This window comes from Coturnix japonica, chromosome 14 (assembly GCF_001577835.2).
Source record: "Coturnix japonica isolate 7356 chromosome 14, Coturnix japonica 2.1, whole genome shotgun sequence".
Taxonomy (NCBI): Eukaryota; Metazoa; Chordata; class Aves; order Galliformes; family Phasianidae; genus Coturnix; species Coturnix japonica.
Window position 1 is genome coordinate 1,420,495 of NC_029529.1, and position 15,514 is coordinate 1,436,008.

The following is a 15,514-nucleotide window of genomic DNA, read 5'->3' on the forward strand; positions in this document are numbered from 1 at the left end:
AAGTCCTCCTGCTTGATTGTATTATGGAGTGTTCTGCCATGCATCACGAATACTGAAATGCTTCCCAAATCCATCTTTTCATTGTATGTATCACTAGTAATAAACATCTTGTAGTCTATTGCATTTTGAAAATACAAAATAAAGATCTGCTCAGTGGAAAGTACTTAAATGTGCTCATACTGAAGTCACTGCGCTCTCTGATCCACTTGTTTTTTGAACCTCTACTCCCTTGCAGTTTTTGGAAGGGGCTACAATAGAAGTTGATCAAATTCATACACACATGAGACCATTGCTTATGATGTTGGGAGACTACCGAAGCCTGACACTGAATGTTGTGAATCGTCTGACATCAGTCACCAGACTTTTTCCAAACTCTTTTAATGATAAATTCTGCGATCAGATGATGGTAAGCCCATTTCTGTGGTGCTTTTTCCTGTAACTTGGCTTTCCTAAATCACTAATACAAAGACCATCTCGCCAGAGGCTTAAAGTATAGTAAGTAATAGAAATGTAGAGTAAGGAAAATGTTTTTGTGTTTCATAATTAATAGGAAACATGAGTATATTCAAACATCTACATGCTTAGAATTTGGCTTAATTTCTGAAGAAGTACTGCAGCTAAAAGTTCAGAGGAGTTCTTATCTACTGGAGTCAAACCTAATTAAGTTAAGGTCTGTTTGGCCGTATTCCTTTGTTAAGCAATGTGCCAGCATTGCAGTATGTTAAGTATTCCCTTGAGCACGTTTTGCTTCCTAGCAATCTAAGTGTTTCCTTACTTACAAAACAGTGGAAGGTATTGCCCTTCTTATCTAATTTGCAATTTTTAAAGCATTCGTGGGAAGTCTGTATTCTTTTGCCAGGGATTTTTAATTATTTAATTGCATATGTATGATTTTAAATAATTATAAAAGTATAAACCTATCATCATTGTCCCATGTGGTTTCGTTTTTTGTTTTTTTTTTTGCCTTTTAATGTATGTACCTTTATAACCCTTCCTATCTTGGGTAGATAAAGAACTTTCAGCAATCTTTAAAAGTCAGCGTAGTTCCAGTTGCTAGTGGTAACTCTTGATGAAGATCTGGGGGCCCTTTTTTAGTCATTGAATGTCATATTTGTGTGTTCTGTATAGAGATTAAATTGGTGCCAGCTTCAACTGTACAGTGCTTTAGTTTTAAATTAAAAGTAAATGTAGGTCTTGGGTGTTTTCTAATGACAATCCTTAGCATCCCCTCTCACAAGCTTCAGTGCAGGAACGTGTTATTCTCCTAACGTGTGAAACATACCTTTATACATTTCACACCCAAAATTCAGTCTTCTAATCCCATACAAATCAATGGCAACTTTTGTAGGTGATATTCCAACCTTTTTTAGTTTGGAATGCACTGAAGGTATTTGAAGTTGGGAACTGTATGTTTTCAAACAATTGACTCTTCAGTCTGAGGGAATAAAAATAACTCATCATTTTTTCCCTTTGTTTCCCTCAAACAGTCACTTTTGTCTCTGTTTCTTTTCTTGGGATATATGCTGTCACTTGCTAAAATGGAGTGGTATTATTAGAAGAATAACACCACTTGTCTTTTTTCATAGCAACACCTACGTAAATGGATGGAAGTTGTAGTGATTACACACAAAGGTGGACAGAGGAGTGATGGAAATGTAAGTTAATGAAAGCTTTTATGTGGGAAGACAAAGAGGAAACTAATAGTATTATTCTTGAAGAATTACAGAATTCATTTACTTGTAAATGCTGCCGTAACTGCTGATGCAGTGATATTTTATTACAAGCCACTTCATTTATGTATTTTGAATAGCTGTTAGAAATCTTAGTGTGGTGGGAAGATCTTCTTACCAGCTGGCAGCAGGTTCTTTGGTCTTGCTTCTGTACTGGTTGGTGTGAAGACCATTTCCCTTTTTCTACAGAGGAAAATCCACAGTGTGGTTATCTGAATTGTAGTTCACCTTTAAATTACACAATTATTACAAAAGGAAAGCACAGTATTATTTTGAACTTCAAAGAATCTATTATGTAGTGGGGGAATATCTATTGGGAAAGCAAGTTTCTTCCAAAGTAGCCAGCTGTTTGCAAAGGGCATAGAATAGTGCTAGGAGAAAGCTATCTGTCTTCTTCTTCAGGTCTTACCTGGGGCTGTGGGCTGGATATGAGGAATAGTTTAGAAAGGAAGGTCTGGCTTTTTGATGCAATAACCAAGTGGTGCAGTGCAGCAGTGAGTGCTCTTTAACTCCCCATCCCCTTTATCATGATGCAGAGTTTAGCTCTTACCTTAAGATAACACTTTCCTGATAAAGAAAATCAAATGAAACCTTTGTATTGCAAGTGGGAAGGGCAGACTTCCACAAGAGAATTTTATTCCATCCGTAATGGTAAATAGATATTGTGTATTCATTAACCCTTGCTGGTTCTGCTAATATAGAGGGGTAAAACCAGTAGGATGTTTGATACAATGTTCACCTGTTAGGCTGTTAATTTAATCTTACTTCTTTTTACCCGTAGGAAATGAAGATTTGTTCAGCAATTATAAATCTGTTTCATCTGATCCCAGCTGCCCCTCAGACACTGGTTAAACCTCTGCTGGAAGTTGTGATGAAAACAGAACGAGCAATGTTGATTGAGGTAAAAGTGGAAATTAACATTGCTGATATTTTTGCTTTGTAACATTGTTAAGTATGTGGTACAAGAAGATCTGATATTACAAAGCTGTTTAAAAATAAAGGAAAATGCTCACCAGTCCTCTGAGGAGGGGTTATTGTTTGTCTTTCTTCAGAGGGAGCTTTGAAATTATCAGTAAATCCTGATCATGGAAATTCTGAATGTTCTGTATCTACATGGATGCCAAAACAAGTGCTCCTCCCATTCTGCCCCCCTTAAGAACAGTCTGCATTCTGCATTTTTAATCTAAGCATTATGAATTTTTCAGGCTGGCAGTCCCTTCAGGGAACCACTGATAAAGTTTTTGACACGCCATCCATCCCAGACAGTAGAGCTTTTCATGATGGAAGCAACTTTAAATGACCCACAGTGGAGCAGGATGTTTATGGTAAGCAGTAGGGCTCCTAATCTTCAAAAACTTCTGATTCATCAGATTTGTGGTCTCATTCCTTATTTTTTTTCCCCTCGTATGTTCTGAAAATCCTATAGCTGGTCTTATTCCAGCACAAAGTGTATATAATTTATTTTGCATCTCTTTATCGATAGCTATTGGTTTTTATACCTTTTCAGATCACATAGGATTATCACTAGAGTTATGTAGCTTGAAAGCTATGTAACTTCAGTGGTAGATAGAATGCCAAAGGGCAAGAGAGCTTTTTGGTATTTTTGCTTTTAAAGTTTGAGATTAAAATTCTTTCTTCCTCTTCTTCAGAGCTTCTTAAAACATAAGGATGCCAAACCTCTCCGTGATGTGTTGGCTGCTAACCCAAACCGGTTCATCACACTCCTGTTACCTGCTGGTACCCAGGCGACTGTGAGACCTGGTTCTCCAAGCACGACCACGATGCGTCTTGACCTTCAGTTTCAGGCTATCAAGGTATTAATTTATTTTTGATTGTCTGCTTTGGATAATAAAAATCTCTTTAGCAAAAGGCCTCTTACATAGAGACTTTCAAGTGTGTGTGTATGTGTGTGTGTTATGGCTTATGGAAAAATAGTTGCAAAAATGTAAGGTGTTTGTAGTCATGGTGAGGAAAAGAGAAGAGATTCAAATGAATAATTCTTATCTTTCATCAAGTATGATACAAGAGAGAAACATGGCATGATAAACTGTCCTTAGAAAAAAATCACTTCAAAATTGATCTTAATTACTTTTTGTTTGAATTTGGATTATTTTGGAACCCTTAATTTACCTGAAAGAAATGCTTTTATTCATTGCTTCCACTGGCAGGTCTGTTGAATGTTGATTGTGCATTTGTCTTGTTTTGCTTTTGACAGATCATAAGTATTATTGTTAAGAATGATGAATGTTGGTTAGCAAATCAGCATTCCTTGGTGAGTCAGCTGAAACGTGTGTGGGTGAGCGAAGCTTTTCAGGAAAGGCATCGTAAGGAGAATATGGCTGCAACAAATTGGAAAGAACCTAAGCTACTCGCATATTGCCTGTTGAATTACTGCAAGTACGTAACAAGATTTATTTCCTATCGCTTCTGTACAAACTGGGATACTAAAAATGGTTAGCGGTTAATGAAGGGAATGTTCAGTATATTTCATAATACTGCTCTTAGCTCTTAATACATACCTCTAGTAGTGCCTGCTCTTGGTTCTCTGCTTGTCTAAAACCAGTGTTTGCTTTTTCTTCATCAATGTGGTGGTTTAGAAGGAATTTCTCTTGACAGCTTTTTATTTTCTGTGTTTTTACAGGAGGAATTATGGTGACATAGAGCTGCTCTTCCAGTTACTTCGAGCTTTTACAGGTCGTTTTCTTTGCAACATGACTTTCTTAAAGGAATACATGGAAGAAGAGATTCCTAAAAACTACAGTATTCCCCAAAAACGAGCTTTGTTCTTCCGGTTTGTAGACTTCAATGACCCAAACTTTGGAGATGAGCTCAAAGCCAAGGTAGCTAAAGCAATTAATTCAAAGTAGTCTGGTATTTAGGTTTAATTTTCTTCTTGAGATCTAGGGCAACAAAACTCACTTACTTAAATGTCAATGAGTTTGATAATTGGCAGAGCCACTTAGGTGAAAATATCATACCTGAGGAAGGGTGATAATAAACAGGAGCAGCAATTTATCTTGCTTTCAATGCTGACTGATTTAGTTCACACTTTCTAAGAATCTTTGCCCTTGGAAGAAGGAAAAAGGGAAAAAATAGCAAATGCATCTGCTTACTAAGCTGTTACTTACAGCTCCCTTTTGTAACAATGTCTCTCACATGTGTCTTAGCGCAGGACCTTAGTTTGTATGTTGACTGCTGCTAAGAGAATGTAGTGCTGAAGAGTAATGGTTTTGTTTACTCTGTAGGTGCTGCAGCATATCCTGAATCCTGCTTTCTTGTACAGCTTTGAAAAGGGAGAAGGTGAACAGCTGTTGGGACCCCCAAACCCAGAAGGAGATAATCCAGAAAGCATCACTAGTGTTTTTATTACAAAGGTATCAATCATAGTTTATGTTAGTGTTTGAGGGTTTAAAGCATTATTTATCTCATTTGGTATTTCAATCTCAGTTTGACTCTTGTGCTACTTGTGAGTATTATAATCAGTTAAATCACAACGTAACTTTGAACTGCTATGAGGTCTACCAGTCATCTGTAGGATTAGAATAACATTTTCAGTTTCTTTATGGTATTTATGGACAATTGAATGTCTTCATTTAGGAATGAGCCTCATATGACTGTAATTCCAGTCTTTTAGCAGGAAAAGTTTTGTGTGATTGACCGTCGGGATCTTTCTAATTATTCCCTTTGGTTTTGTTGAACCAATAATAATTACCCATAAAGAAGTTCTCACCTCAGGGCTGTTTTGTATGTCTCAAATTGGGAAAAAAAACATAATTATTAACTTTCTTAAAAACAACAAGGAAACACTCAAAAAACCAAAACATAGCACATTTCTTTTATAGATATTAAAGCATTCCCACCTTCCTTCTTCTTTTCTTTCAATGTTCCTGCAACCAGGTACTTGATCCAGAAAAACAGGCAGATATGCTGGATTCTCTCAGGATATATCTCTTGCAGTTTGCCACACTTCTGGTTGAGCATGCTCCTCATCACATCCATGACAACAACAAAAACCGGAACAGCAAACTGCGGCGTCTGATGACGTTTGCTTGGCCATGCCTCCTGTCCAAAGCTTGCGTGGACCCAGCATGCAAATACAGTGGACATTTGCTTTTGGCACACATCATTGCAAAGTTTGCCATACATAAGAAGATAGTTCTGCAGGTATTGACTCAGTGCTTGTGTTTTTGTGTTTTTGGATACTCAGTCTACATGTAATAATTAAATTAATCCTCGTAAGTCAAGTACAGAAGCACCAAGCCAAATATTGGTAGAAATTTAGTTGGATAGAAGATAGAAGTAGGAGGCAAGTGAAAAAGAGAGACTAAAGGAGACAGTAAAAAATCCTCTTGGTTAAACTATCCAAGTCAGTAATGTTTATCCATCTGATAGATAAAGATGTCAGCTGAGACAGGAAAACTTCAAGTCAAACAGAGGGAAAGAAAGGAAGATAAATGGAATGCAGAGGATACACAAGGGTACGCTTAACAAAAGCAGTGTTGTTTAAAAGATATATTGTATACTCCTTCTTTTGTAAGTGCTTGTCGTAAATACGTGTGATATTAACGTTAACCAGAAATCTTGACTGTTAGGTTTTTCATAGTCTTCTGAAAGCTCATGCAATGGAGGCCCGTGCTATTGTCAGGCAAGCGATGGCTATTCTGACTCCAGCTGTGCCTGCTCGAATGGAGGATGGACATCAGATGCTGACTCACTGGACAAGAAAAATCATTGTGGAAGAAGGTCATACAGTTCCCCAGCTAGTACATATTTTACACCTAATAGTACAACATTTCAAGGTACTTCTACCAATTATTCTCATAGTCACTGTGTCATAGATACTAAAGTGGTAAACTGCAGTTCGATTGGAAAATATTATAATCCAAATTACGTAGCTTGATTTCAGGAAGCATCTGCTGTCTGCATAGGTATTCAATTATAAAGAAGAAGAATTATTGACATTATATAGCAAATTCTGATGTGTTTTCACTTTTGTTTATGTTCTTTGTGCTTCCCCTTTTGTCTAAAATGTTTTTTGTGTCTGGTATTTGTAAAAGCTTTCTTGGCATGGCTTTGTGAACCTGCAGACAATCTCCCTGCAGAGTGCAGGGAGACTGGCTTAAATTAAAATGACATTTCAAACAAAGATCTACCTGTTCCTAGCCAAAATAAACTTTAAAATAAGTAGATTAGTTTGCATATGGAGCAGAGTTGTGTGATTAAGGAGCTGATTAAGGTACTTGTGGAGGAGTTTGAAGGTGAGTAGTTGGGCTTGCAGTGGATTGTTGCAATACAGGATGGCTGTTAGTTTTTTTTTGTCTCAGTTGCTTCTGGGTGTTTGTTGTTTCTTGAAAAATGGAGTGCATTGCTTAGTTTATATAGATCCTAATTTACTTGTTAGATTTGGATGTAAGACTGTTCCTTATGTAGTGGAAGAATGGGATTTATTGTTATTCTGATTGCCAAAATAGAATCCTGAAGTGCTCCGCTATCATTTTCTTAAGCCTATGTTGTTTGTTTTCTCCGCTAATTACAATTGTGACTTTGAATTTGCCATTCTGTTAGATTTCCTTTTGTTTATAGTGATTGAAGTTAGAACTCAAAATGTGACTTTTATGTCACGCTTTAGGAATTGATGGCTCACGTATCTGCCTGTGTTCCAATGTGAGCTTTGGCTCTGTGAGGATTGGCAAAGGAATCAGAGCACTTGTCCTTGAGAAAGAGCACCAAACAAGTACCTTCAGAAGAACAACATCATAACTACCGAGTTCAGTAGTCTTGACTGAAAATTACAGCCAAAATTGTGTTTTCAAAGCGCCAGTTGTTTTTCCTGAGTAAAATATTCAGATATGGTACAAATTTAAGAAACTTTGGGATTAAAGCTGCTTTACCATTCTGGTTTAGCTTTATTTCAGTGCTGTAGTCTTTGTGAAGGATCTGATTAGTTGATAGCTAACATGACTGTAAAATTGTCTTTTCAGGTTTATTATCCAGTGAGACATCACTTGGTTCAGCATATGGTTAGTGCCATGCAGAGGCTGGGCTTCACTCCCAGTGTTACGATAGAGCAAAGAAAATTAGCGGTGGATCTTGCTGAAGTAGTCATTAAATGGGAATTGCAAAGAATTAAAGACCAGCAGGTAGGAATTCTAAATAAACTGGTGAAGGTTGGACTGTTATGACATTAAGTATTCTTTATTAACATGCACATTGCTGATATTTCAGCCAGATTCAGATATGGATCCAAGTGCAAGTGGAGAAGGAGCAAGTTCTACCTCATCTGCTGTTAAGAGAGGACTGTCTGTTGATTCTGGCCAAGAAGTGAAACGATTCAGGACAGCCACTGGGGCAATCAGTGCTGTAAGGACAATTTGGCTTTTGATTCTGAGGCTGTAAATAGTGCTGCCTAATCCGTTCAGTTTTTCCATGTAACTTGGACCCCACTAAATGAATGGCTGCAGTTTTAGAAAAACTTTTGAATCTAATCTACTTGTTGTTAGATTTCTTGTGTTGTTAATCATGGGTTTTGTGTTTTGTTGTATACATGCAGGTGTTTGGACGTAGCCAGTCCTTGCCAGGAGCTGATGCACTTCTTTCCAAGCCAATTGATAAGCAGCATACGGATACAGTTGTGAACTTCCTGATTAGAATTGCCTGCCAGGTATAACAGGTTTATTCTGATACGCAAATACTCATGTAGTGTGAGGAACTAAAACAAAAACCATCTCTTTTCCTAAGAGTTCGGCTACGCTTGGATTGTTTTACAATTTGTGTACTTGCATTCATTTGCTGTCAGGCTTGAAATTTTAAAATTGCACAAAAAAAATGAAATGTTTTCATTTTAATGAGGAAAGGAATTTAACTTGATAACCAGCATTTGCATGCTTTTCATTTCACAAATGATTTGTGGTGCTCACGTAGGAGGTACGCTTCAGCTTCTAATGTGGTGTTGTGTGCTTACAGCTTCGTGCAGGGGGAATGCACTTTGACAGTCAGACTTGGAATGTGAACGATTGCAAGCCAGATTTTGAAATTGAAAGTGTCTCCGTTTTGCTGCTTAGCTGCTCACTTCTAGCGTTCTGTTTGTTCTTTTCTCCTTTCAAACAAGTGCTATATTGAAAGTGACATGCTTGAAGTAAACTCGAGTAGCAGAAATTGGCTGGAGCCAGGCAGAGACTTCAAAAAAGTTCCCATAAGTTTTCCTTCTTAATTTGTTTGTGTGCTTGCTCATTTCTATAAAGTGTGCCAGCTCTACTGACTAGATTCAGCAGCAAGAATATTTTACCTGAGAACTGAAGAGAATTTAGAGGGAAATAAGGAAAGGCTATATCAATTATACATCTAAGGATAATTATTGTGATGGCATTTTCAAGATCAAAAATATGGAACTTCTTTTCATGTAGCATATCAAGCCTCTTAAATTTTGTTAATTCTCCTGGTGTGGGGCAGGCCAGCTGAGTGTGAAGGTGAAAAATCGTATGGCTTCTGCAGCACGTTCGGCAGTTACTTGGAATATTATGCATCACAGTTCAGTGCAGAGAAAACTCTGCAGTTATAAAGAGGAACTTTATATAAACTATATAACTACATAAACTATATAAAGAGCTGTGTATCTTTTTTGGATATTTTCCTAGCAGTCAAGATGAACTAATTTGGAAAACATTCAGGGTTGTAGTAATAATCTATCAGATTAAAGTACCAGGTGGGATTTTAAAATACATCCTTCAGATTGGATGATTTCAGGTAATTAGCTAGCAATTTACACCTAAGTTCTGATGTTCACTGTTAGTTGTTATCTTTCTTTGCAGTAGAATACTCTGTGTCTGCAGTGATAAAACTGCTTAAGCTCAGCCATTTCAGAAGGAAGGAATTAAATGCTTGCTTGGAATGCATGATAAATTAATTAGTTTGATGCAAGATGGTGTCATTTTGTTAACTCTGATTAATTACTAGGTAAATGACAACTCAAACACTGCTGGTTCTCCTGGGGAATTGCTCTCTCGCCGCTGTGTCAACCTTCTGAAAACTGCTTTACGACCAGATATGTGGCCTAAGTCAGAACTGAAACTGCAGTGGTTTGATAAGCTGTTAATGACTGTGGTAGGTAACAGTCCAGCTCTTCAGTGTTTTAGGATTCTCCAGCATGTATGTTGATTGGATACTTGCCCAACCAGATGTCCCTCATATTGAAGTATTTTTTAACTATTACATTTCTGAAACACTAATTTCTTGTGGATTTTAACTTTAAATTGTAGATTGATCTTTATAGCAAAGTGTAGTTGTGAGTTTGAAGTAAGTCTTGATGGGTTTAATGACTGATTTCATTCAGTATCGTTTTTTGGAAAACTTGGAACCAAATTGCAGTATATATATTAACAAGTAATTTGTGGCTTTGTATTAAGAAGTGGAATAGGATGAAGTCAGTGTCATCTGAGTGCAAAAATTTAATGTTTTGGGCTTGAATGTCCGTAGTCAATGTATTACTTTGCATCTCTTAAATAATTTTCAGTGCTTTTTGTCTTTTCCTACCCACTCACTGCTTCTTTGTGTGTGTTCTCTTTAGGAACAACCCAATCAAGCCAACTTTGCCAACATTTGCACTGGCTTGGAGGTCTTAAGTTTCCTGCTAACAGTACTGCAGCCCCCTGCTATTCTTAGTAGCTTCAAACCCCTGCAACGAGGTGTGGCAGCTTGTATGACTTGTGGAAACACCAAGGTTTTGAGAGCAGTCCACAGTTTGCTTTCTCGCTTAATGGGTATTTTCCCTACAGAACCAAGTATGTGGTATATTCTTCCTCCTTTTATCAGTTATTTCTCAAATGATTTAAAGTGGGGTAAAGACACTGTCTGCAATGTGCTAATATTCTGTTTTATGATGTCTGTGTGTAATGGTATGTTTTAGTTTGCACTTTCAACCTCTGTTTATAAAAAAGCTGAAAATGTAATCATGTGGAAATCGTCATTATCCATTGACATAAAAACTTAATAACCTGTGGCTGTCATAACTTTGGTTCAAGAAATGCATTCTATAATTTCAGTGCATTTTTGCAGTTACAGTTTTTCAGCTTCAGAAGTACAATGAAAAGACAGCTTTACTGTTTTGCTGAAACAACGAAGAGAGTGAGCGTACTGCCTGCTGTCTTTATTTCATGTTCTATGTCTTAATATAAACTAATGCCAGTCAACTTAGAAAAACTTCAGTGCTTGGGTTGTCATCCAAATGAATTACTTGGAAGTAGTGGTACATGTACAGAAGACACATTGGTTGTACAGTCAGGAGGTCATATCAGTGCGGGGTCTGTTGGTGCTGTTTCGTTTATCAGCAAGGTAAAGCTCCTGTAGTGGTGTAGGTGACTGTTCACATTGTTAACTGTACCTTGCATGTTCTGTGGCTAAGGTTATTAGGAGTAAATGCAAACGCTGAACTTTGCAGGTACTTCAAGCGTAGCTTCAAAGTATGAAGAACTGGAGTGCCTTTATGCTGCAGTTGGAAAGGTTATTTATGAAGGACTTACTAATTATGAAAAGGCCACTAATGCTAACCCTTCTCAGCTCTTTGGTAAGTTTCTCATGTCTCTAGTAGAAATACGTGAGTTGGTCTGTTAATTAGTATGATCTTTGTCATTAGCTTGTCTTTTACGTAAGGAAATTGAAATCTGCTAATGGTGAAGAGGAAGCTGTGGGAAGCAGTTAAAGCTAGCTCATGAGATGAGCTTTTGATGTCTGTCAGCTATGAAGGAAGGGACTGGGGGGTTCACTGCAGTCTGTCCTCGTGGTAGTTTGCTTGGGAGGAGTCAGTGGAAGTAGAAGCCTGCTGCTGTGCTAGATGGAAGCTATCTGTACTCAGAGTACATGGGAACAAGACACAGCATTGAGGTTAACCAAAACAGAAAGTAAAGATAACTGATACCTTGTTACATGGAAAAAGAAAACCCACAAGTAAGGCATCATTGAGATACATTAGAATATTTCGAGGATTATGTGTGAACATGCTTATGTGTTACCTTAGGCTTTCCTTTTTATTGTATTTAAAATATTATTTGTCAACTGACTTGAATAGAGTAGAAAGTCTTATTTGTTTCTAGATCTCGAGTTTTCACTGCATGAGAAATTCTAAAAATACTATTTTTTGTTGAGCAAGAAACTGAGTTTTTAGTGTATCCCACTCTGCTGGACTGCAGTGGTCTTCTTTTCTTGTTACTCATACTTACTGGACTGGTAGAAAGCTCAGTGACACATGACAGTGACATATTGGAATCATTCAGTCTGGCCCAGAACTAGTTTTGTTGGTAATACAGACCTGAATTTGCACAGTTCTGGAAAACTAGCTGATTTAAATGGCAAATGTCCTTCACTGTTCTACTCTGTGGTCTGTGCAGATGGTTGTAATTTGGCTTGGGAATGGCCTATTTGTCAGGTGTCAGGATGTGCTTCAGGACAAACTCACCCACAAAGATGCTTTTTGCCCTTTGCTCAGAGCTCGTTTAAAAGAAACACTGCAGCCTGACCTTCAAGTAGTGCAAATCTTTTTAATTCTGTGTTTAAGAAGCTTTGTGTGCTAAATTTCACACATTCCCAAAGCATGCCAAAACATCCTGTTCTGTAGTGTTCATTTTGTCAGTCTACTATTTGTAACATGGATAGTCCCATACCTTTCCATGATAGCACAAAGTACAGCAAGAGCATTTCCCCATATTCTTTATTAGAAAGAGCACAACTGCACTGAAAGCTTCTGTCTTACTTAAATTATGCTCAATTAAAGTTTTGCTTCCATTGCTGTTATTTTCATCAATAGGTACTTTAATGATTCTGAAATCTGCGTGCAGTAACAACCCCAGCTATATTGACAGATTGATTTCGGTTTTCATGCGATCTCTGCAGAAGATGGTCAGGGAACACTTAAACCCACAGGCTACAGCAGGAGCAGCAGAAACAAACACAGGTATTCCATTACATAGTTTAACGATGTTAGTGATTAGAAACGTTGTAAAGCATTAAAATCTCTTAATCCAAAGGGGATTGTAATGACTTGCAAGTTTTCTGTACGTATTTAAAATGGCAAGAAAATTAATGATTAATATTGCTGAAGTACTGAATGATAAAAATGCACTTTGAGTTCCTATACCAGCTTAAGACATGAGCTGCAACAAGTGGTTTGTGAATACTTGAGCTATGGCATACATATTCAAATAGTTAAGTTTTTCCTGAATTGATGGTATTCAGTGGGGAGAGGATGACAAGCAACAGAAGCACTGCTTGTGAAATAAATTTGCTGAAGCTGATGTCTTTGTTTTTATCCTTAAATAGCATCTTTTTCAGTCCGTACAGTACTGTCTATCATCTAATCAATTACGTCATTACCCATTGAAAGTCTTAGATGTTCCTATAGAAAGAACTACTAGAGAACACTGTAATTTATGAATGAATAAGCTACTGAAGAAAAGAATTATGAAGAAAGGCAGCCTTTACATTTCCAGACTATATTTAGTCAAGTACATTTAAACATTGCAAATTTACAATGGGAAACAATGAGAAAATTATTAAATTTGTATGATGAGAAAGGCAGGAAATGAACAGTACCAGATTGATATGCTGCATCATTGAGCACTTCTTACACAAGTTTAATTGCAATGTTTAACTACTGGAGTTCTATAACACCTTTCAGCATAGCTTTCCAGAGATGAAACTTCACAGGTCTGCCCTTTGGGTTCTAAGTGGGTGACTTCTGTTTATTTATTCACTTACAAGCAACTCTGTGTCCCTGGTTGCCTAGGATTGGAAAGTAATAACTCTGAAAATATTATTTCTATTTCTTGAGATTTATATCCAGGCAACAGATTTTATTAGTTGCCACTTTTGAAATTACAGTGGCTTATCTTGGAAATGTTTTTGCTAGGCATTTCAGGCATGTATATGTAATTGTAATGGCTTTTTGCATTCACAGCAGGTACAAGTGAACTGGTAATGCTGAGCCTGGATCTTGTAAAAACTCGCCTGGCTGTGATGAGCATGGAAATGAGGAAAAATTTTATACAAGCTATTCTCACATCTCTAATTGAAAAGTCGACTGATGCAAAAATTCTTCGCGCTGTGGTAAAAATTGTTGAAGAGTGGGTGAAGAACAATTCCCCAATGGCAGCTAATCAGGTAAATTGGGAAGGAATAAATCATGACCGTACTCAAACACTGAATACGTGCATGTTATAATTCATCAGGTATTGGCAAGGAGGATTGCAAGGACCTGTTACAGAAACTGATGCACCCCTGTGAGGTTTTGAATATTTGGAATCCCACAAGTAACAGGAGTTAAACGTGTTTAGCATGTTGTAGGCTGCTGTTAGGTGTTTTGCCTAGAACATGCTTTAATGTAAATGTTTGAAGTGTTTCACATTGACTTGGATAGGGAATCCTTCAGGAGGAGGGTGACTGTAATGCTGGTTTAAGTCACGTTTTTCTTAAAGCATTTTGCAACCTCCTCTATTGACCGTATTTTGTATCAGTTAGAGTTGAGCACTTGACAATCCAGTGCTTTATAAAGGGACTTACATTTCAAAAAATATATGTTAAATTTTTGTAACCATCTAAACAGCTGAACCTACATTTACCTGCTGTAGGGAAACTGCTTTAGCAGGGGGTTGGACTTGTTGATTTCCAGAGGTCCCTTCCAACCTCTTCAATTCGGTGATTCTGTGATTTAGTTATAATTCTAAAATTCTCTAGCTTATGTTAGAAGGAGAAATGTGTGAGTGTCTTTTCTTTGTAAGAACGGTGACCTTCTAGCAAGTAGTCTTTCAATACTTCAGTAGAGAAAGAGTGATTAAAAATGGTAGCTAGGATGTACTTAGAATATGCCAGTTCTGTTCACGTTTTAAGATGAACTGACAAAATTAATCATGTCTTCTTTTAACATAGACACCTACTCTCCGGGAGAAGTCCATTTTACTGGTGAAAATGATGACTTACATTGAAAAGCGTTTTCCAGAAGACCTTGAATTGAATGCCCAGTTCTTAGACCTTGTTAACTATGTCTATAGGTAATTATAGCAATTAATCATTTATTTCAGTTTATTGGTTCATAATTTGTACTGTATATGACCTTTATAGCATAGCATCAATCTCTTTAGGTTTGAATTAAATGATTTTTTTCTATGATTCAGAATCAGTTCATGTTTCTGGAATCACAAGACGTATTTACTGAAGGAAGTTTTGAAACGGATAATACTTAAAAAGGATTTTGGTTTCGGATCTGCCAAAATACACCCTTTACCAGAGTATTTGGGTGTCCTTGTAGTTGCTTTCACATTTAATACTGTAGTGAAAGCTAAAATCTGTCTCTGCTTTTATATCAGTAGTGTACAAAATTGTTCTTGGAAATGTAAATTGCACTTTCAGGAAATGTTCTTAGCAAGCTAAGCAATTGGGTTCTGTAATGTCATAAAAGAAATATCAAGAATTGACAGCTGCATTATTTTGTGCTAATGGTTCATGTTGTTTCAGCAACTGTTTGCCACCATTCTGTTTGTTGGTTAATGGTTCAAAGCTATGGTGCAGTCAGAAAGTCTTACCAATGAGTGTTACTTTGCAGTTCAAACAGGTACAAATGTGGCCAAAGTTGATACTGTTCCACAATTTGGGCAGCTAGAATTCTATCCTGGAAGTGTTTGTGACAGTTCAGGGTTGGTTTTTATCAGGCAGCAATGTTTTCTTTGCTGTTTCCCTCAGAACACTACACTTGGATGCTTGCCACCCTACATAGGCTTCCATAGACCATCACATCCTTGATT

At 37.2% G+C, this 15,514-nt stretch overlaps 1 protein-coding gene across 4 annotated transcripts in view; it reads left to right on the forward strand.

Annotated features, from left to right (window-relative positions):
• TRRAP (transformation/transcription domain associated protein) overlaps nt 1-15,514 on the forward strand; it is a 72,963-nt gene that overhangs the window by 24,488 nt on the left and 32,961 nt on the right. For all 4 annotated transcript variants that reach the window (XM_015876799.2, XM_015876801.2, XM_015876800.2 and 1 more), the window contains exons 30-48: nt 236-406; nt 1,587-1,655; nt 2,512-2,631; nt 2,936-3,055; nt 3,380-3,544; nt 3,946-4,127; nt 4,372-4,570; nt 4,976-5,104; nt 5,628-5,894; nt 6,323-6,529; nt 7,712-7,870; nt 7,956-8,090; nt 8,281-8,391; nt 9,684-9,830; nt 10,294-10,507; nt 11,164-11,289; nt 12,526-12,672; nt 13,675-13,877; nt 14,643-14,764. In XM_015876799.2, coding sequence (XP_015732285.1) covers nt 236-406; nt 1,587-1,655; nt 2,512-2,631; nt 2,936-3,055; nt 3,380-3,544; nt 3,946-4,127; nt 4,372-4,570; nt 4,976-5,104; nt 5,628-5,894; nt 6,323-6,529; nt 7,712-7,870; nt 7,956-8,090; nt 8,281-8,391; nt 9,684-9,830; nt 10,294-10,507; nt 11,164-11,289; nt 12,526-12,672; nt 13,675-13,877; nt 14,643-14,764 — 2,993 coding nt within the window. The remainder of the gene's footprint in view (nt 1-235; nt 407-1,586; nt 1,656-2,511; nt 2,632-2,935; nt 3,056-3,379; nt 3,545-3,945; nt 4,128-4,371; nt 4,571-4,975; nt 5,105-5,627; nt 5,895-6,322; nt 6,530-7,711; nt 7,871-7,955; nt 8,091-8,280; nt 8,392-9,683; nt 9,831-10,293; nt 10,508-11,163; nt 11,290-12,525; nt 12,673-13,674; nt 13,878-14,642; nt 14,765-15,514) is intronic.